The sequence below is a fragment of the Anopheles stephensi genome, chromosome 2 (assembly GCF_013141755.1).
Source record: "Anopheles stephensi strain Indian chromosome 2, UCI_ANSTEP_V1.0, whole genome shotgun sequence".
Classification (NCBI taxonomy): Eukaryota; Metazoa; Arthropoda; class Insecta; order Diptera; family Culicidae; genus Anopheles; species Anopheles stephensi.
The window spans coordinates 40,475,496-40,497,546 of record NC_050202.1 but is presented as its reverse complement, the minus strand read 5'-3'; the positions used below and the strand labels follow the sequence as shown (position 1 = coordinate 40,497,546).

Genomic DNA, 22,051 nt, shown 5'->3' with positions numbered 1-22,051 from the left:
GCGGCGCAATTGGTCAATGAGCTAGATAATTTAAGGGTAAACCACATACATCATGCCGGGGGGTGACCAGGAGGAAGGAACCAAACGTTTCTCTTTTTTTACAGAAAAGCAACACAGATATCGAATAAAGGTGAAGGACTAACAGCATCGGAAGAGGCCTCTAGCTCATCAACATTTCAAAAGCGCTGGGTTATTAAAAATCAAACGAATACCTTTATGCCATGGTGTCCTTGCACACACTCCAGGAGGAGAATGCAGTCGAACGGAAATTAAATCCTACCTCATTTGAGCAACTCTCACACACAAACACTGTAAACCTACGACGTGCTTAACGCTTTAGGCAAAATAAAACAAATCCCCTTGTTCAACAACGAAACAAACAAGCGAACTGCGTGCGTATTTTAAGGGATGAGCTGCCCCAAAACAAAAAAAAGAAGGAAAACGAACAGTTGAATCTTTCTTTAACCGTTTCTTCATTTGTTTCTTCACTTACAGCTGCTTCCTTAAGTTAGCCATATTCTTTACCGACGCCCCGATACAGACCATCGGCAAGAAGCTATATATTGTTGTTTCGTTCGCTCCTGTCGTACTACCACCACCATTTGCTGCGATTTGCCTTAATCTCTAAAAACCGAAATGGCTACTGCTGCTGTACAACCGCGTATGGTGGAAACAGTCCACATACAATCACATACATCGATAGTTAATGTTTGACTCCTCTTTTTTGTGTTTTGCTTTGTTTTGTCAGTTTGTTGGCATTATCTTTTTGCTAACCGCATCGCCATCGCTTTGCTTAGAGTGGTTCTATACTTCGGTTCTATCGCAGAACCTGCTGTTGCGGTATGGTCCGGTCCTTTCGCGCGTTGCATCGCTTCCTTTTTGTATCATTTTTGTCGCTTTGCTTTACAGTGATCGCAACGCGTTTTACTACCGATATTGCAATTCCTATTCCCTTCCTTAACATGCGGCCTTCCTTCGCTAGCTACAACTTTCCTTTGCCCCTGCTGTACAACATGACTTCTCTTTTTTTCTTTCTCTTTTAAAACAAATAAACAAAATAAAGTAAATGAAAACAAAGAAACAAAAAAGAAAAACCTAACACCGCCAACTAACTATCAACTTGATCGTACCGCTTATCGTCTCGCGCCCCTCGCGAAAGGGGTTAACCGCACAACAATGTGCACCGTGAGTGATGCGCCTTTCTCTTCTATACATCTGCCCTATATAGTTTACTTCGTACTGTGTAAAAAAGTTCCAAAAAATACATTATCCATAATGCAGCACATCCTATCGTGCCACGCGTCTGTGTACGAATGTGTTTGTTGTAGTTGTGTGTGTGTGTGTTTTTTTATTCCGGTTCCATCCAAAAGAAAACCGGAGCTCGTCTGGCGTGAGATATTGCGTACTCGGCCTGCGCCACAACACTACCATCACTACCGGCACCTCTGCCCTCCGCCGCCGCCGCCGCCGCCGTTGCTGCCACAATACCGTCACTTGGGAGTTGTGCTCTGTGTCACCGCAGTGGGTCTGAAGATCGTCGTCCGGTTTTGTCCTGATGCTGGGTGCAATGTTGCGCTCAAAGTGCTGTTCAGCACAGCCGCAGCAGGAGTAGAATGATGTTTGTGCAGCGCAACAACCGAACGGGATGACACACGTTCGCGAACCGAAACCATCCGCCCTCATCGTAAGGCGGATCAATACTGCATTCATCTTTAGACAAAAGCGTACTAAAAATAAACAATCTTCACGCGCCCCGGGGGCCGGTTTCCTGCTGCGTCCCACCTTCCTCGAGCTTCGTGTGCCGTGCGCGCTTGAAAGCTTGAAGCATGCACGGATGGCAACAATGCACGATGATGCAGGCGGGTTGTGGAGGGGAAGGTGGATTGGGTTGTGTCCGGATGGTGAAGTTTAGAAAGATGATGATGACGATGATGATGCTAACCACCAAATGATTATTAATTCTAGTTGTTGTTAGCGTTATTGGATTTTCCGGACCCGTGCTCCACCGTTCTCGCCGATACCACCGTTCGACTGCTGGATCGATTCGACAAAACCGTTCGAATTGCCATTGCTGTAGGAATTCGCCGTTTTGGCACCACCGTTCAGATAGATTCCGTTCCCGGTGACCTTTCGCTGGTGCAGCTCATCATCATCGTTTAGGACGGGCTGTGTGTGTGCGTGTGAGTGAGAGAGAAAAATCGGGAATTCCTTCATTAGTAAATAGTCCACCGAGAAATCAGGAATAAATTTATTCTACACGCTCACTTTAATGCATTATAGGAGGGACGTTGATTGCAGTTGTCATGTTAAATTTTAAAACAGAAATAATATTTACAGCGCCAATGGAAAGTTTGCGTTCTCAGCGACGCAAACCCTTCTCCATCGCAGCTTTAATTGATTGGCAAACATGTGTGCGCAACTTAGTTCATTGTTTTTTGCGCATTTGGGATTGAACAAAACCCCCATCGTGGCGTTGCACATCGCATTAAACAATGGTGCTAGCAATGAGAAGAGTTGAATATAAAAAAAACAAGAAAAAACATTGTTCTTACTGTCAGACGAGATCATTCGAACTGATGTCGGGGAGGTCGAATCGATAACCTTATATTTAAATCATTTGTTGAATTACTGGAAAATCAGTTCTCGAACGAACGAACAGCTAGAAGCTGCGCAAGGAAATTATATCACACTACCACCGCCTAGCATTGAGAACCCCGGAAAGACAACCAGCCTTCTCTAGAACTACAAGGCATCAGACACTAGAAGCTAGAGTTTAGCAAGAAATTCTTCATCACATTAAATAAATGACTGAGATAGTGGGAATCTTTAAGAGAGGTTTATGAAACATGATGACTGACTCTAGATCTGCTCGATCACCAACCAAACAGGCAAAGGTGGATGAAAACTTTCAAGGAGCTTTACTGTCAACAAGTGCATGTGGCAGAGTGACCGATTTGCTCATCTTCACTTCAGGAGACTATCTTGACTAAGTAGCATGCATAACTCTTAGCGTTAAGAAGCTTACCAAAGCATTGAAAGACACTCTCTAAACTTCACCTATCTTAGTAAAAAGTCTGCAAAGATAACACCATCGATAGATTCGGGCATGAATGCTCAAACTGCGGTTAAAGTGGTCATATTTCCCACAAAACACAGCCACATTGAATAACCTCTAAATTCTGTTTTGGGTCTGGTAAATGCATATTCTACCTCTCACAATGTTTTGTTTTATTTGTGAATATATAAAAATGAAGATAATCCAAAAACATGTTGGAAATTTTCAAAAATTTCAGAAACTGTAAACCAAATTCTGGAATTCCCTGTATTCTCGTGGATCAAGCTTTGAACACAACTTTCCTGGCACAAACAAAAAAAACCCCAAGCTCGCTTATAAATGCATTCCGGTTTTACCAAATCTTTCATTCAATACGCATAAGCAGATTTTACGCAGTTAAAACGCTGTAAATGATCAGCAATCAATCACTGAACAATCTTAACATGCGAAAGTCTTCTGATCTCATCTGCAATACCGGAACACGAAAACTGATGACCGTTTTTTTTAATCAAACACGCCAAGGAGTGTCCCTGCATGCGTCACGAGAACGGATGTTACGTAAAGCTGGCGATCGGACGATAGAGCCAAGTGGCAGCGGTTTCTAAGTTCCGAGAAGTTTGCTTACTTATCCGGCTACATCAGGTGCGAAAATTTGCACTCTTTCCCAACGATTCCACCAACCATCCATACCGTCCGTGGTGTGTGGTGATGCTGTAGAGAAGTGTTAACTCACTTGACGGGACCGCAATTACCGTAGGATGCTGATTCGTTGAGGAAGTGAATAAATAACGAGTCAGTCGGTGCGTCCGACTGAGCGCTGCAGGAAAAATCATTCAAACCAACGTGGGGTCAAGGAAAAACGTACTCCACTCCTCCCCTCCACGGTACGGGGGCATCATTAGATGCGTGTTTGCAACGGTCAAATAAATACATTGTTCAATATCCTCTTCACCAACCACCGCACGACCGTAACAACAACAATTGCTGATTGCTTCTTCCTGCATGATCCTTCTGCGCACGACTACCAACAAAAAAAGAGTCCACCAACCAGCGCGTACTTACATAAAAGATAAATAATCAAATGCTATTCACACTTGTTTGGCACATTAGGATGAGGGGTTTCAGCGAGAAAAAAATCTCGTTGCTCAATTATTACTATTTGTCAAGAGCACGTGGGGTTTGTTCTTGCCTTCCGTCGTCCTAACCTTGATCGGTGTACTTTTGTGACCTTCTTGTCAGGTGCCGTCCGTCTCCATCGAAGGCAACAATAGCAGCGCAAAACAGGGGGACGCTAGAGTTAAGCGCTTTTCTTCTGCATCATTAGTCCATTACCTAGCCTGCCGGCAGTTCGCCGTTCGGTTCTCGATCGATGTGGTGAATGTTCTGTTTAATCTTCAGATAACCTTCAAGAAGTTTTTTTTTCCCGAAGGGGGCAATTTGAGACAAAATAAAGCCAAAACAACAGATCGTTCGCTGCTGCACAAGAAAATCTGAAAACCCCCCGTGTGTCGCGTCGTGTACGGCGAGAGGAAATAAAAAAAAGCCTGTCGAACTTGATTGAATTACCACCAAGTCAGAGTACAAATAATCGCACATAGCACAGTCATTGTCGACAATTGATCATCATTTTGACGTCAATTTGTGATAAACTATTCTGCGTCTGAGCCACACGCTCCACAAGACGTCCGCATTGAAAAGAATTATTTTCGCGCATGTACGCAATTACCGGTTAAGGGGCTTAAAGGTGTATTGGTAGAAGAAAAAAAAACCTGTGTAGACTACTCCTTGCGCTTGCCGTGACGAAAGCATGACATTTGTGCAATATTTTGCTGACCACTAATTCTTCTGTAGTACACTCGAGAGGAGGCTCATTACACTGGAAATGTGAAGGGTTTGTTTTCGTTTGGACGCGAGAAATGCTACCTACCATGCAAGCACCCTGGTTGTTATTGACGACATCGCCGTTGTGTAGCTTTCCGTTGGCGTGCGTCTTAGCCAACAGTGCTTCCGCTTCTCGTTTGGCGCGGCCGACCCGCTTGTTGTACGCCTGCTTGTAGAAATCGGAGAACAGGAACAGGAACATGACACCGTGCAGTCCAATCCACACCATGAAACCCTTCGGGTAGTCGCATTCGGTGAACAGCAGCTGGAACTGGTGCGTAAAGATGGCGACAAATTGGGCCTGCAGATGGGACGGGCGATCAAGAGCAAACGAAATCGGTGAGAAAATGATCGCTCATTTCGGATTGCTGCGAGCGCCGTGAGCTACGCGCGCACGGCAGGAAATCTAGATCCAGTTAGCCTTCGATCGTATCTTGGTGCCGGCGGTGTGTGGTGCCACGGTACCAGTTCCGGTCAATACCAAAAGTGAATTGCGGAAGTCCGCTGGCATCACGCACGCATCACGAAACAGCGTCCTTATACGATGCGCCCTTCACTAAGGGCCGCCGTCCAGCATTATATGCACTGCCGAAGCAGAGCAATGCACGTACACTTACACACACCAAGAATTCATCGACCCCATCCAACAGCAAGCACTTACCATCTGGAATGCAGTGAGATACTTTTTCCACCAGATATACTTTTGGTACTTTGGTCCGAGAGCCGCCACCATGTAGTAGAAGTACATCACAATGTGTACGAACGCGTTCAGCATGGCGAAGAATGTGCTGTGGCCACCTGCACGAGGAAGAGACAAAACAGAACGAAACAAATACTAACATGAGTACGGACTATTTGTGAATTGTGCAGTAAGTCACATGAATTTAAGCAATGATCGGGCTTGGAAGTTTTCTACGACTTTTAGGGAGGTACAACATTCTCTGCAAGATTTAGAAAATAAATAAAAAACAACTTAGTGGTCTTATATCTCGATTTCTGCATCTACCTCCAGTCCAAAATAAGTCTTTTAAATCGATGGATGCCTAGGGTAAATCGATCAGCTATGACCATTTGCCAATAGCAATGCAACTAAAGTAAATGCGGCGCTGTAGGCTACACATTGTTGTACATTTGCTTTTGCCTGTCTTTGGCGCATAGAGCGACTGGTTCGTTCAACTAGCAAAGCTACCGAAGCTACGAGATCATCGGGGTTTGCAGAGAATCGAAAAATACATGTAAACAAGCAAACGTGAAGCAATAGTTGAATTGAATTGTGTCAGGACAATTCGAGCAATTTGAGTTACGCTTTATTTTATTACACACCAAGTCTCTGCTTCTTCGTAACTACAATTCACTATTTGGTAAGACTGTTTTGCTCTTGCATTGGAGGTAGATGAATTCAGCATACATTGAGCTTTTCCTTGTGTAAGAGCCCAATAACGTTCGATAGCATTCCAATAGTGAAAACTACGTGTGATGAAACAAAGATTAAATTTAACGAGACAGGTGAACAGCAGTACAGCAAGGTGAATTGCAGATGACTAGTAATGATACTGTGCTGGTGGTAATAGTAGTAGTAGTAGTGACCATTTAGGCGTACCGATTACTGGTAAAAGCGGTATATCGCATGTGCAGCAAATGACTTGCCGAGCGTAATAGATCGTTTAGGCAATTGCTAATTTAAATCGAATTATCGGATTGAGCTTTTCGACAAAAGAAGACATTAGGCATTTATATCAATTTCAAAGATTGCAACCCGCTAGCACCGCTAGCACCTCTTCAAATGCTTCATTCTTGCTCACCGTGTGAGCTCCCACGGATAGGACCGGTGGTACACCTTCTGGTAGTTTTCCATCGTCTTCTCGAACGGCTTGGAACGACTAGCGGGGCTAGATATCCTTCCCTCGCGACAACACCGTGCGACTACCCAAGTGCGTCAGTTACAACATCTTTCATTATCCGCCGCTCTGCACACAACTATCGCACTCACACAAAAGCACGCAATTCAGCACGTGAGTACGAAACGTATGATCAATTACAACGGGAGTGCCATTTACTTTCAGCTGACTGCTGCGCACTCTGTTCGACTTTCGATCAATCTCGATTTTTCGCGTCCATAAACCGATATAACCTGCTTGCGCGACGCCTTGCCACAGTTGCGTAGGACAGTCCACACCGACACTGAATTCTAATCATTCCATGACGTCGGAGACAAAATGGAGCAGCACTAATGCAGCAGCCAGTCAAACTGGAACAACCGTTGTTGTACTATCTACCGGCACCGGTGCACCGACGATTCGACTTTGCACGTTGCGCATTTTCGCAACCAAAAGTGTTTGCCACCATCAGTTTTCATGATTAGATGCCCGTCGGTTTAGCAACTTCCGCCAAAAGGAAGCACACAGGTAAAGCATTGTGACACTTCGACTGTGAGTCGTGTGTTGCAAATGAAAACGAAACGTGTCGTGATGGTGATGCTGGTAGTATGCAATAGAGCAAACCATCGGGGCGGTTGTAAAACACCCTACCCGGTCGTACCGGAACGACGGACACATCATCCCGGAATGTCGATCATTCATCGAAAAGCGCGCGTCGGACAGAAACCGGTTTTTGGCAGCACGGAAAACCGGTGCGCCACCACCAGGTGCAAGGCCGCACCAGGTACGTAGGAGCCCCGAATGGGCAGCCGGGAGCTCACATGGGTGAGAGCTCTTGGCGTAAAAATAGTACACAACTTTCCCGTTGTCATCACTACCGGGCCCGGGTCTAGCGCCGCAACACACAGCGCAGGGTGGCGAAATGAAGATCCGAATGCTCGCCGGAGATCCGGACACCTTAATACGTAATGGAGTGAGTGTAAATAATAATAACAAGCTATAAAAATAATAGCGTATCGTGAGTTTGATAAATGCGAAGCGGGCAATCGTTCCCAAACGTGAGTCCGTCGCTGCTGGCGAAAGTTGGAAGTGATCTTCCTGTTGGCTTTGTTTTGTTGTTGAGATTTTTTGCCGCTTCATGTATGCATCCGCCGTAAGGGGGAAGGGGACGACTAAGTGGATTGCGCAACCCTTTCCATATTGACCCATTTTTAGTCGGTGGAGGTGAGCGATGGGGTTGGGATTATGATTGGCGCAGATCGCAATGAGCAACACTTACCGGGAGCGAACTTCATGCCCATCCACACCGAGAATGGCATGCAGCCGTGGTGAATGACGTGCAGTGTCGAGACGTGCTGAGTCTTCTTCCGCAGGATGAAGAACAGCGTGTCGAAGAACTCGGTGAATTTCGAGACATAGTACCACCAGCACGTTCGGGCCATCTACAGAAGGAGAGGATTAGTTAGAGTTGCAGAGTTAGGCAGGCAACGTACAGCACCGTAGACGTAGGCAACATCAAACAGTAATATTGAATATGCCTGTGAAAATAAATACAGATAAATACGCTTAAATTACTGTTCTTACCCGTAGAGCGAGTGGGTTGTCTGAGTAGTCGACAGGCTGGCATCTAAAGCTGTAGTGTCCACCCCATCCACTTTGAAGGTACTGCGAGAAGGGATCAGAGATGAGAAGATTTGTAAATCAGGTGCTAATACATGCTGCTCATTGGCCTGTTTGTTGCGCATGGCATAAAAGCAAACGCGTAATAACAGACGATCTCACGGAATAATGCAAATGTAAAGATCAGCAATAAATTTGCAGCGATATGCAACGATTAAGACAGGGTAAAGAGATTGCTGAATAGTAATGGCAACAGACGTACGCATTGGCTAGAGCGAACTCGCCGCACTTACCTCGTAGAATATCCATGTGCTGAAGATGGTTTGGAAGAGATTATAAATTACTAGAGTATTCCTAAGATCCATTGGTTTTCGCTTTTCCATTAGCTTTGGTGCTAGCGATTTGCTAAAATACGCATAAAATATGCAAAGGCCTAGAGTGGGAAAGGGCGAGGACATCATCGGCCAATCGGCGACCCGAGGATCTGCAAATAACACGAACGAAAGGAGAGCGATCGATTAATATTTTCTGACGAAAGCATGCGCACACCTCTTCCGGCAACGCACAAAACATTTTACCCAGCCCAATCCCAACCCAATATCGTCTAATTGTTCGGGCCCACCACCCTGCAGCAGCAACCCCCGTGTCTCGACCGTGGATCAATCGACCTCATTAAGGTTGCGACGGCGGGCCGGGCGACCCAAAATGCTTAGCGCGTTCCCTTATCCGCTGACACCGATCGCGAAATGCTTTTCACTGCCATACTTGCTGTCTCATAGCTGTCGTTACACGGGTGGCGACGTTTGAAAAATATGCATCAGAGCAATAAGACAACGCACGCCAGCGGTTCAATTGAGGTACAGTACAGTAGTCCAGCAGGGGCAGGTAAATGGAGGAGGTTAGGTTCAAACTGCACAACAACACCGCCCGCAAGGAACGGCACAAACGGAATGCATAATCGCACCCAACGCGCCTGCCCGCCCGGGAAGGAATGATCGCAATGGAATGTTAAAACCAAAAAAAAGGCCACTAACTGCGATGGTCGTGTCGGTGTAGGAAGGTGGCTTACTTTCGATTGGTAATTGATTCGATATGTCCCCGTAGCCAATTGACGTGACACGCGGGTCACGCGTCAAACGCAGATGGGCCGACTGCCCGAGCTGACGATTGGCTCGACTGGTGCGCGGATTACTAAGCATGAGGTAGTAAATTTACCATTTCACTCGCAGTTACGGTTACGGCAGGGACATTAGTATCACGCTAATTAGTCTACAACGCGCCAGTTGCCACCAGGGAGATCAAGTGTTGCGGATGTCATTACCCTTTTTATCGAAGGTGTAGGGTTAGCTGTGTTCGGTTAAATCATTCCAACCCCGGCGCTTCTGTTTTCGAATCGCCGAAATCGAATCGCCCTTTTCCTTCACTTACCGCTCTGATTGTCCATGAGGTCTCTGTACCAGTCATATATGTTGGTTAAAATCTGTGCCATTTTGAGTGAATATCTGCGGGAAGAAAGAAGAAAAAACACAACAAAAAGGTTAAGTTGATGTTTAGCCATACCGACAGTTGTTATCTTTTTGTGCCAACGGACAGAAGAAGATGGCCACAATCTACCACAATATTCACACACAAAAACACCCGAATTCGCTGCATTCCTTCCACTGCGGCAAAGGAAATTAATCTCCACACGAAACACCACGTCGAAAAACATCGCCGATCCTCCACATAGTAGATCTGTTGTCAGCGCTCGAAAACAACAGGTGAAAGAAAAACACAAAAACCAAGATATGCGACAGACACGCAGCCTATCGAGCCCACCTGTATAAGCTAACGAAAGCGAAAATTAGGCCAAGATCGCATCTGTGCTTGCTGATGGCGCGGCTGCATTGAAAACCGCTTCTTCGCATAACAGCGCTACAGAGCGGAGGAATACGGTGTGATTATAATGATTTTCGATGAGGAAATGCACGCCGACCAAAACGCAACGGAGCACGAAAGAATGGAAGATTATTTACACCCAATTACTGCGGTGCGGAGAGTTGCGGTGTTTCGATGCGGCGCGCTTTGCCTAACGTGTTTCCTCACACATTATTTGTAGGTCATCCCTAGACTGACGATCAAGGTAGTGCTGGCGTTATCGACAACTGTACCAGTATTCACGCACTTTATCAGGATTTTGAGTTTTTAGTAGTCTGATCCTCGGTAACTGAAGGATCGCCGTGGCTGACCAGCACCAGCACGCACGTGTCACGTATCACACCACCAAAGTCGATCTATCATCCGGCAAGCTTATTCATAGCAGAAGGCGATGATCGTTCGTGTACGCATTGTCTTTCGCCCCTTCCCCTGATAGCCCAGTCCGAAGAAGAAGATCGAGCAGGTCGGTTTTGTTGTCTGCCACGCAAAATAACAACATGCGCAACTTGTCGCAATTATGTAATGCAAACGATAGTGAAAACCACCAAAAGCACCGTTAAGACGACGATGGCAGCAGACGGCTGGGCACGAGAACTGGTGATAGGTAGGCAGACTTTGGAATTCCTCGCACTCTCTATGGCTGAGTAGACCTTCCTTCGGCGCGGCGCGTACGGTGTAGAAAAACAGGAATAACATACGGTAGGTTGGCCTGCTTGGCCGACTCGTCCGTGCCAATGGAGCAGCGGTAGTCAGCCCGTCACACCGGCGGCGGAGGGAGAAAGCAAGGATCGCATCGCGGCGGCACACAGGTAACCTTGAAGAAGCGGTTGTCCCATCGTTGGACACTGTAATAATCGGTGTACCAGGGCCTCATTACCATGGGTCAGTGTGTGTGCATTACACGTTCACGATGTAATACGGACACGACCCACTACCAGTCACACATCAGGTTCCCTTTTTGCAGCGTTTCGCTGACTTGCGAACTTTTCTTCCTTCGCAATCAGGTTCGGAAAAGGTGAATGGCGAAATGTGTCTGCAATAAACAAAACCGGCGAGCACGACGAGTAAGTGCAGGCGTACTACTCGGCTCTGCTACTGCTTCTCGATGTTGCACACAGATTCCTTCGAGACGGTTCGATCTTGCACCGTAACCGGCACCATTGCACGTACAGGCGTCACCAACCTGTACTGCTCCTTCGGCTCGGCCAGGCGAGTTCATAGTACGGGTGGCTGCAGCAAGTGTGCAGCCGTGTGTGGTTATGCTTTACTACTGTTTGCCTCCTTTTCATTACCGTGTCGTCGTTCCTCTTCGTCTTCTTCAGCTTCTTCCCGGGATGGTGGTGCTGGGTGCAGTCGAGCACTCGACTCCGGTGCACAGGTGAAACGTCGAAGAGCCGGAGGTGTGAAGTCCGCGTGGCGGGTAATCGGTCTGAGCTGAGCGGGGAGCTTGAAATCTTGCACACGACCCAGTCACGAGACGCACAACCCATAATCACTGACCACAGGCGTCTGTGAACTCGCACACATGCAAACGCCGATCTGCAACACACATTTCAAGCGCTGGCGATGGCGGTGTGTGGGAATTCTTTCACTTTCCATTGCGGGCAGCTGACTCCACGCGGAATTTCCACGCAAGAAAACCGCCACGCACACATACACCCGAGAGCCGAATGGCTTAAGTAAGCAAACCTGGCAAAGGAAAACGAGCAACACCACCACACGATCGAGCGGCTCTCGATCAACGCGCGCATACCCGCCGCCAGTTATGTCATCATCGTCATGTTCCGACGGCACACGGCGTCATCGAGACTGGTCCAGAAGAAACGGCACAAAAAGGAGAAGTAATCGCGAGAGCCAACAGTGCCCCACAAACGGGGTGGGGAACACCAATACATCCCTGCTGACGGTGAATGGATGGGTCTGTCCAATCGAACGAGCGGGCGCGCTTGTTGGGTTGCCGATTTTTTAAATTCACAGGAGACAGGTGTGCTTTGTCCTCGAATCGTGGAGATAGGAAATCAAGACCCCAAGATGCGTGCCTTGATGACCCAACCCCCAAGAACCTCCCAACAGTCGACCGTTCAAGCGGACATTTTCCCTTTCGTTTGAGCGCGGCATGCTTTCACGGGATCTTCATTCACTGTTTGCGTGGTGACCTTCCATTTTGCGGACAACGGCGCTCATTCACTTTTACCTGATGATAACACACTGTGTTTGCTTCCACGCTTCCAGCATAAACAACACAACTACACAGACACACATATAATGGTGGGTAAAATCGCGAAACACTGTTGCCCAGCCACTGCACAAGCACAGAGCAACACAAATGATTACTATCAAAGGAAAATGAAGGTTACCAGAGGTACCATTAATTTCCCGCCACGCTGGGAGTGGAAGTAAACTTCAAATGTTTTTGAAGGTTAGGAAGGGCTCCTTAGCAGACGACGCTCGTCAATTGATCGTCAGTGCACCAGAATTGTACTATTTCTCCGCTTGCTTACCTATCAGCTTGGAAAACCGAATATCGCAAAAACCCGGAACACACCCGCTGCCGACGGACGATGGTTCACTTCTGACGGTTATCTCTCATCCGCAAACTTGCTCGACCGGGCATTGAAGTCTTTCGTGTTCGTTCGCGTCGTTCCGGTGCTTTGTTGAAAGCGTTCTCGACGATTTCGCCTTCACCGTATCTGCTGGGGCGACTTTATCACACGCATGGTGGTGGTTTGCTGCGGTCACGAAAATATCACACTAGTCACACTTTTGCTAACCCAAGGCTTTTTTGGGAGGATGTTAGCATGGGACGGCGGAACTATGTCCAGGTGTTACTTTTGTAAAGGTAGCAATGTGTTCCGGGCACGTAAAATCGATGCGAAGCTGTGTTCACACACGTGGAGTGATTTAAAACAATTCATCATAAAAACACAACAAGCAAGAGCATACAATTGTCCAGAATAATAATTGCATGCACACATCGGGCCTTTCCCCTCGCCAAGGTTCATTGTGCGTGTGCCAACCAGTAACACATGATGCTTTTACCACGCGTACTTAAAACATGCTAATTACAACCTTACCATCAGATGAACCGCTTCGTCTGACGGTAGCCTGCGCGCTCAAATAATCGTTTTGTTGTTATAACAAAGCACGGCCACTCGCGCCATTTAACGAGATTAATCGATAGAGTGTAGCAATTAATATTAGATTGTTTGATACACTATCAAGGCACAGACACGAAACCGGAACAGCTAATTGAATCCATTTTACAGCCTGTTTAGCCTCACCTCACTCCGATGGCGTTGTGGATGACGGTGAGTCCACTTGTCATTGGATCGGAAGGACAGCAGTGTGCTGTTCTTGTTTGCCTTAATCGAAAGCTAGTGATCGTTTGCCACTACTTCACCAATTTTGACGATTTTTTTTTCATTCTATTTTTTGAAAGCTATTCACAAGTCAGGCGACCTGAGTTTCTACGAATTTTGGACTGCTGATGCGCGTTAAAAGCTACTGCCGGAACTTATCAACTAAAGTCAAGCGAAGCCGGAGCTTTAGAAACGCATGGAACGATATGAAAGGAGTGTCTTTTGATAATATTATTCTTTCGCTAACCGTCCGTTGCTCACACGGGGATGGGCGCTCGAGTGCAGACTTATTTTTAGTCGCGAGATGATGGTGAGCTTCGTCAAGGTTAGGGATTTTTTAAGAAGGTTTGGTGGTGGTGCTTTGGTACTCATCCTCGCAAACATCTCCACTGGGGAAAAACGGTGATCATTACATTTGCGCATGGATCACTGCGCATTGTTCTCTGCAAACTTTGTTTGATTATCACTTGTTACGCGGGGATAAGTTTGCTTAGACAGCTTGTAGCACAAGTTTGTGCGAAATATTTTACAATTTGTCTGAGGCTGGGTGGACTGGGTTTGCTAATAGAACGAACAAATCTTTGAACACCTGGTGTGCGAGGGGGGCAAACTCGGGTCCATTCGTATGTTACATCATTTACAACCGACATACAGACAGACCGAAACATTCCTCGAACCTGATTTTCTGATTTTATTGCTGTACCATAAGGCTCTACATCGCGAGGCTGTTCCTCGTGCTCATTAAAACAATGTTCTAGGTCGACGATCGCACCGCGAAACCTGCTAAACTTTATATACCAAAACTAGTTTAGTATTCAGTTTTTGTTCCTCACCTGGGGGAACTGAAGAAGAACCACCGCTCCGGTACAACATCCTAAAATTGGCGGTCATCGAAATGTCCAAAAGATCAGAGCTACAGCTTTTGGGAGATTCTCGCCACTTGGTAGAAATGCAAATGAACAGATCCGGCATAGCGAGAGCGAGAAAGAAAGACACTGTAATACAACCTGCCAATACTGTCACATGCGCCCCGTGTGATCTTTCTGCTGTGTGGTTCATCAATATTCAGCGTTCGGGGGGCATAGCATCTTCTTTTAGTTTTTTCTATGTCTTCCGAACCGATCTGAGCTTTCCAAAAGCCATGGCTCTTTATTTCTGCTTGGCGTGGTTTCAAAGTCAACCGGTACAGGCCCTAGCATGTATAACCTTAAAAACAAGGGCATTTTTTCACAGCTGTGTCGAATGTTCTTTCGTAGATCGGCTGTAAAACTAGTTTCGGTCGCGGAACAGCACATCGCCTAGACCCCAGTGGCACATATAAATGTAACAATTTGTGTACAAAATGTATCAAGAGATGAATCAACCCGAGGTTATTACAAAATTGGCAGGAAAATGCAACACCATTTGCACCAATAACCTTACCAAGCAATTATACAAACGTTCATCTTGCAAAACGTGTGTGTGTGTGTGTGTGTGTGAGTGTGTGTGGTGTGTTACTGCAAATGGAACAATTATTAATCACCTTTAAATGAATAAAAAGATCGCTAACCTTCAAAGCATTGATAATTCTTTGGAACTATCCAACTAGCAAGTGCCACTTTTGGCGGCAATAAACCAGCAATGAAGAACAACAGAAAAAGCGGCGCAAATAAACGCTGCCAATCGAAAGTCCACAGACCGGTCCAGAGCTCCGGTGTGTTGAAAATGCGGTTCGCATCAGGATATTGTGATGTCACTCAAGCTAACGTCAAAGTAATGGCTGAGAGATGAAATACAGATATAGTGAAATTGGAAAGAAGCGTGACTAACGAGGATTTAAGTGACGTCGTCCCGCGTACGTCAATGGCAAAAATGCTAATGGGCTGGATGTGCAGAAAATGGTGGGAAAAGCATTACTTGTGATACGAAAATGTTTGACGTATCTATTACCAGCAGAAGAAGCAGTACATTCCCGTGCGGTGTTTCACACGATGGCCAATTTCGAATCCCTCTATGTTCACCACCGCTGATCAACAGGTTATTTCTTCATCGTACGGCATCATAAACCGGCACGTGCCGAACAAGCATTCGCGAATGCGCGGAACGCGATTGCCAAACCCAAACCTTGCCCTCTCGATCGAGTGATCTCTTGAGCAGCAGCTGATCGAGAGCCTTCTAGAGTGTCTTCTAGCATATCGGGACAGGCATGGCTGCAGCATGCACCGGCAGCACGCGAACATTCTGCACTATGATGTAAGATAGTGTTCGAGATCCGATGAGGTGCCCAGCAGGGGCGTCCGCTCAGTGATTTCCCCCGAACTAAGATAATCCATTACATGGGCGAACCTTATAATGCAAGGTGCAATGTTGCTTGCCGCCCTTCGTACCACACCAATTCTAAGCCGGGAGCAATATTAAAAATTCATTCATTTTTAATTGCATCAAACCATTACCGACAGCAACTCATGCCGGTGATGATGATAGTAGTAGGGTCTGGCAATGCGAAGTAAGCATGGGGCTATCGAAGACCGAAATATTCTCCACTACAAACTATTGCTGATTTAAAGCGGGCTCACACCATCGAGCGACTTCGATCGACTTTACGGGGTTGACTCTAATTAGATGTTTGTGTGTGTGTATGAGTGAGTGAATAGGGGTGGTATAGGTCGCGACGGACACTGTAATAATCAGGCCGCTGGGCGCCGACACAATACTTTGGCGATATCTGGATGTTGGAATCGCGCTCAAGCGTGCAGACCAAAGGGTACAAAGGTTGGCGGACGTACTGTGCATGTGCACGTTGCAACTCTACCAGGAACGGAGATGCAAAATAAAGGCGAGATGTATTGTAAACCACTCGGAGCAATAGACTGTGGCCAATTCTTGTCCGAAATCTACATTTACGGGTTGAAAATTGCGCGTTTTTCGCTAAATTCGCTGTTTTTTGTATACCATTGTCGCGATGGGCTTGGGGAAGAAAGGGCAACGACAGCAACAAGCGCTCATACACACATACACACTCGTTGGTCTAGCAATTTTAACAAACCCTTGCGTTTATGCACCACCTCACCGTGGGCCATAAGGTTTAACCAGCTCGGTTTCCAAACAAATGTCGTGTTCACCCTCGCTGTACCACTACAGTTCTGCCCCTTAATAACAAAATTGGCACAGTACCCACACCCAAAACCTCCCTCAGTTGGTCGAATTTTCCGTTTTCCACGGGCACTCGTAAAAGAGACGGAAACACACATCGCGTTCTAGGGGATTTCTTTTGGCAGTGCCACCATGCTCGCGATAGGCGTGAAAGGTGGTGAAGGAAAAGCAGTAGGAACCACGCAACACACGCACACGGACACACACTTCCTGGTTTTTGGTTTTCGGTGTGACTACTGTCCGTTTCGCGTGCATATCTGTTCGCCCTAACAGGCCTAACAGAGAGACACACATAAACAAAGCAAACGCGAGTGATTTTGTCCACCACCGACCGACCAGCTAAATGGGGCCGCCTTTGGGATACTTCCACCGTTTGCAAAAGGTAGTGGATGGTTTCCTGGCTTCCCTGCCTTGCCATTACCTCTGGTTACCGCGCGACCACGGGCGGTTCAATCCTGTCGTGCAGTGTCACGCACGCAATCCCATGCACGCCCGATAATTTGTTGTCGCCTCGGCCGCACCACCATACATGGGATATTATTTTTGCACGCATTTTCTCTTTCTACCACCATTCATATACGACGCGCGAGAGGCTCGTCGTCGGACTTTAAAATGACGTCAGTCTCCTCGCGCTTCTTCAACGGGGTCTTACCACGGTAAGGCGCAGTAATAGGAGTGGACCTGTGCTCTCCGTTAACCTACTCTTTGCCGAGGGACGGGGCAGTGGCTATGGCAGTGGCACAGTGCGCGCGTTGTTGATATTTCCTCATTGAGAAATCATTTCTCGAACGTTCGTTCGCACGGTGCAACCTTGTACAGGAGAGGAGAGGCCAAGTGGAGGATTCCAACTGGGTGGCAATAGCAGCGGCAGCAGCAGCAGCAGCAGCAGCAACATGGGCTTCCCTCTCGATGCTGTTTCGGAAATGGTCTTCGCTCATATACGTGTGTCTCATATGGTGCGTGTGTCTGCGCGCGTACACCGTATGATGCAGGAAAGAGTGGTAGCGTGAACGTTTTTTTTTACATTTTCCCCCTGACCATAAAATTCCGTCTTCACGTAAGGCCTGCGCGCCGTACGCGTTGAAACCAGCCGGTCCAAACTAATCGGGGTCATCATTGCTCTATCAGTGCCGTTCGATTGATGAAATCTTTCACTTGCCAGCCATCTTCGCCCCCCAAACGAATATCGTATTGTTTCGGAATCTATGTGTGGTCGGTCCGATATTTCCGATTTGACCTTTCGTGGCCCTTGACGAGAAAGGCCCATTCCTTATGGAATGTTCCTGCCTGCGGAGGATGTCGTGAAGGTTAGCAGCAGCAGTAGTAGTAGGGTTGTGTTTGAACGAATTAATGCAAAGAATCCGGTTCACATTCGTGAGTTTATCTTCCGTGAGTTGGAACAATTTACTGATAAAAAGGGCGCATTAATCCGATACGATACGGCAGAAGGGGGAGAAACAGTGTTGACCGATAGTGAACGGTTCTTCTTATCAAATTATGAGCTGTCCGATATAATAGACATATCAGCTGACAGCAGTTTAAAAAATTTTAAATTGGAGATTTAAAGCATTGCAAGCTGTCTACGGATAAATCCCAGCTTTTGATAGATTGGTAATACTCAATTGTTTCCGGGATTTGTGTTTTATATCCAGCCAGCAGGCAAGATAAAGCAAGCAACGATTCTTGCTTCACTCGGAACCCCAGTAATCCTGGGTGAGTCGTGAGACCGGCGGATTCCATGCATCACGCAAACATGTGTTGATTTGATACGCGATATCAGTGACGTGCGCCACTGATCAAAGTCTGCACCGGAGGCTATTCCATACCTCTCGCGACGTTGAATCATCGCTGCTGCGTCTTTTGAAGAGTCTACGGGGGCCTTGAACAGACACACTGTTACTGGACGGGTGGTTCTCGTCTTCGTATAGGCCCGCAGGGGCAACAGGCCGCTCGCACCCACACAGCAAAGATGACGCGCGGTGACGATGGCTCATGGTAGAGCCAAATCATTGTGCAACAAGTTTCTCCGAGTAAGAGGGAGTGTTGTTTTGATAGTGGTGGTAATGGGCGACAACCGAAGTGTTTTTCCGCGGGAAAACCCAACTATGGTCGCGGATATCCATTCTTGGCGTGCCGCATTTTCATTTCCGACAAAGTGCCCCATCACTTCGACCCTCAATGCAGCTAGCTGTTATCAGCGTGCCGAAAGGGGTTATTCATAATTCGATTACTCACTCGCGCGCTGCTAGTCGCATGGTTTATCAACAGAAAATAAGGGACAAAATGACCACACGCACACACACACACACACACACAATGGCGTACACCGTTTTTCTTACGTTGGTCGCGTCGAGCCCGCTTTAGGGTGTTCCCTCTCCCCGTCGTTGTTTTCTTCTGGCGTGTGGGGGTCGGGCAATCACAAAACACGTTTCACGGTGTTTTATGGAGTAGACAGTTTTGGAAATCGATACACGTCGATTTTCCAGTGCCGTTTGTGGGACAAAGTGGTACGTGTGTACGACGCACACCAATACACATGCTCTTACGCGTGATAAAACGCGTTCACCTGTTTCGCTGCGGTCTCTTCCAGCCAGCCAGGTCTGCTCTTGCACAGGGGACCACCCTTTGCGTTGGGTGAAACAGTGAGTTATCCTTTTCACGGCAGCCCTCTCTACGCGCACTGCACACGCACCCACGGGATTGGGATTTACTTGCAGCGACAGTGGCGGTAGCGGTGCTGCGTTTTGCGCTCGTGGCCACATGTGATGAGTTTTTGGAGGTTCGACTCTATCGATAAGCTGCCGCTATCTCTTTGCCATCATTCGTGGGCAATAAAAGAATATATGGATGAGGGCTGTAACAACCTGCGTTCCGCTTCGTGCAGGGCGGCCGTGAACGCTCTTCTTTTGCTTGTCCGCCCCGGGGAACTCGGAATGTATGCATGACCTGCTCTGTACTTGCGTTCGAATCGGGTTCTGCTTTTCGTTGCTGTAGTCCCCATCCCAGTGCAGGACGAAAATGTCCCTTCGTTCGTTGCCGGAAGGTTAATCACGACGTATGGGACAAGTGGATTGTTTGTTCGATTGTTTAGACGTCAAATGCATTCTGTGACATCCAAGAAAGGTGCACCACCACGGAGAAGGAGGCCGACAATGTTCGATTTTGCAGAAGAACTTCAAGTCGTTGGCCCAACAAAAGCAGTGCTAGGGTTGGAGCATATGAAGCGGCAGGTAAGCATGGCATAACGCGTAATTGTGACAATAGGCCATATGATGCGATGCGGGGTCATTTCACTATCTAGATTTATCGCCGCTCTTGCTCACACAAACGGTGGCGCGTCGTCGTAACAGCTGAATTTGACGCGCTCGATATGCTTCTTGTGCTGTAGCTGCGTCAAAATAGATGATGTCAGAACCTCCTGGGACGATTTTGTCCCCATTTGTTGGGTCGCACTAGATACTTTACTCGTACCGTACCAATTCACCATCGTCGGGGAAATTTCGTTCTCATATCGCAACTTGGCCTGCCAGAACCCGTTCAGGCCGGGATGTTTCTTTTTCGGAAGCGATTTGCAGCAGCACAACAGCCGGCACAACGAACGGTTTATATTCGGCATTCCGTTACCCCGCATATTACGTGCACACACCTTCATCAGGCTGCCATATACACTTTACAAAGCTTACTTGTAGGGTTGCATCGCGCTCTTGGACGGTATCTGGCGTTGGAAATAAAAAAAAACGCTACAATTCCCCGACTCGCTGTAGACAACCCGGCCATGGTACACGGCGCTGGCAAATCGCTAGCGCCCAGATCCGAGTACTGAACTAGCGCGCTATAAACTACCGCACCATACACACCCATTCGCAACAAGATAAAAACGCCGAAAGTGCGTTCTCGCTCTGTCTCACTTTCACAGCCAGCTACGATGGTGCGAGCGGTGCGACAGCAAACTGTTTTCTTAACCTGAGAGAAGAAAAACTACTTCCACTGGCTAAAATTAGCTGCAGGAAAGCAAACCATTCCTGCATTTAGACAGTTTTTCACCTAGAAAAGCACGGAGAAAAAACCATCCGAAGCAAACACCACACGCACCAACCATCCACGCGTACACACACTACCGTGAAACTTTCTTTCCCAAACGGGAAAGTACAACATCGCGCCACATGGCAGACGCTACACAGAGCGATGCGGAAGTTTGCTAATTGCATCAGGTTGCTGCGATCGACAGGCAGAATCTTTCTCAAACAACTGCAGAATCAGACAAGGAACGATCGCATCACCACGGCATGCAACTGTGCGGTTTGCAAGGTAGACAGGAGGATAAAACACACAGCGCTCCTTTCTGATAAGAAGACGGCTTTGCTACTTTATAACTAATGGGCGGAAAACACTGCTACTGCTGCTTCTACTGCTCGGTCGGTGGTCGATGATGTTGATTTTACTGCAAAAAAACTTTTATCTTTCCAACGGCTACTGCCGATACACCACATTATCCGTACGTACGAAGCTGTAGAAGAGTGGCCAAATAATCGATCACAACACAGCAGAAACCCGGACACGGGGCGAGAAACTGAACACCAGCGAACCAAATCAAGAAAGCAACATCACACTCCCAGCAGCAAAAAGAATCACACAACTCACGCACGCACGATACACACAGCAGCAGCTGGTCCGGTGTCTGGAGCAAACGATGGAACGGGCTACAGTTATGACCACCCAGCAGCAGACGACTACCAACCAGCAGATATACCGAAGCGAAAGATGTTCTAATGCAGTAAACAGAAACTCACTATTTTACGCTGAGCTGCGGCGAATCAATCCTTCGACAGGAGCGCGAGCAAAACACATCCAAACTTTTCAAGCGCTACTAACACAGTACGGTTCGTTCCCGAGGTGCGCGATATGCAGTTGGCTGCTCGCTCGCCGACCAATGCCGAAACGGCTCGTTCAGCTGTCAGTTTTATCGGTGTTGACAGGATCCTGCCGGTTCGCACTATGGGCCATGGGCTTTTGAAAATTCGCCCAGCTTGGACGATTTCGATAAAAGCAAAACGGTCAGCACGTACGGAACTCCATGTTTTAGGTAGCTTTTCTAGAAGATACGATACAAAACAGGTAAATTATTTGTGAGATGAGTTGAAAAGTGTTTAAAGTGGCTGTGAATTATAATTGACCGGCGAAAAATAAGCCTGTTTCAAAATGATGATTTT

General features: G+C 47.2%; 2 protein-coding genes across 6 annotated transcripts; both read right to left on the bottom strand.

The window, feature by feature from the left end:
• Positions 1-449: 449 nt before the first annotated feature.
• LOC118503112 (elongation of very long chain fatty acids protein) lies at positions 450-21,823 on the bottom strand. 3 transcript variants are annotated; one of them, XM_036036053.1, is made up of 8 exons: positions 21,632-21,823; positions 9,862-9,935; positions 8,727-8,917; positions 8,398-8,478; positions 8,093-8,255; positions 5,598-5,734; positions 4,983-5,237; positions 450-2,166 (listed from the first exon to the last, which is right to left on the bottom strand). In XM_036036053.1, the coding sequence occupies exons 2-8, from the start codon at positions 9,920-9,922 to the stop codon at positions 1,978-1,980; spliced, it is 1,077 nt and encodes a 358-aa protein (XP_035891946.1). In that variant the 5' UTR covers positions 9,923-9,935; positions 21,632-21,823; the 3' UTR covers positions 450-1,977. The 3 variants fall into 3 exon arrangements, with proteins under 3 accessions (XP_035891946.1, XP_035891944.1, XP_035891945.1); XM_036036051.1 differs by lacking the exon at positions 21,632-21,823 and adding an exon at positions 12,852-12,987; XM_036036052.1 differs by lacking the exon at positions 21,632-21,823 and adding an exon at positions 10,598-10,616.
• On the bottom strand, positions 12,901-20,478 carry LOC118503115. Of its 3 annotated transcripts, none has more exons than XM_036036059.1 (2): positions 20,313-20,478; positions 12,901-13,079 (listed from the first exon to the last, which is right to left on the bottom strand). In XM_036036059.1, exons 1-2 carry the CDS (start codon positions 20,470-20,472, stop codon positions 12,937-12,939), a joined length of 303 nt encoding a protein of 100 aa, XP_035891952.1. In that variant the 5' UTR covers positions 20,473-20,478; the 3' UTR covers positions 12,901-12,936. The 3 variants fall into 3 exon arrangements, with proteins under 3 accessions (XP_035891952.1, XP_035891953.1, XP_035891951.1); XM_036036060.1 differs by lacking the exon at positions 12,901-13,079 and adding an exon at positions 13,090-13,227; XM_036036058.1 differs by lacking the exon at positions 12,901-13,079 and adding an exon at positions 13,138-13,227 and having other exon boundaries at positions 20,165-20,478.
• Positions 21,824-22,051: the final 228 nt, after the last annotated feature.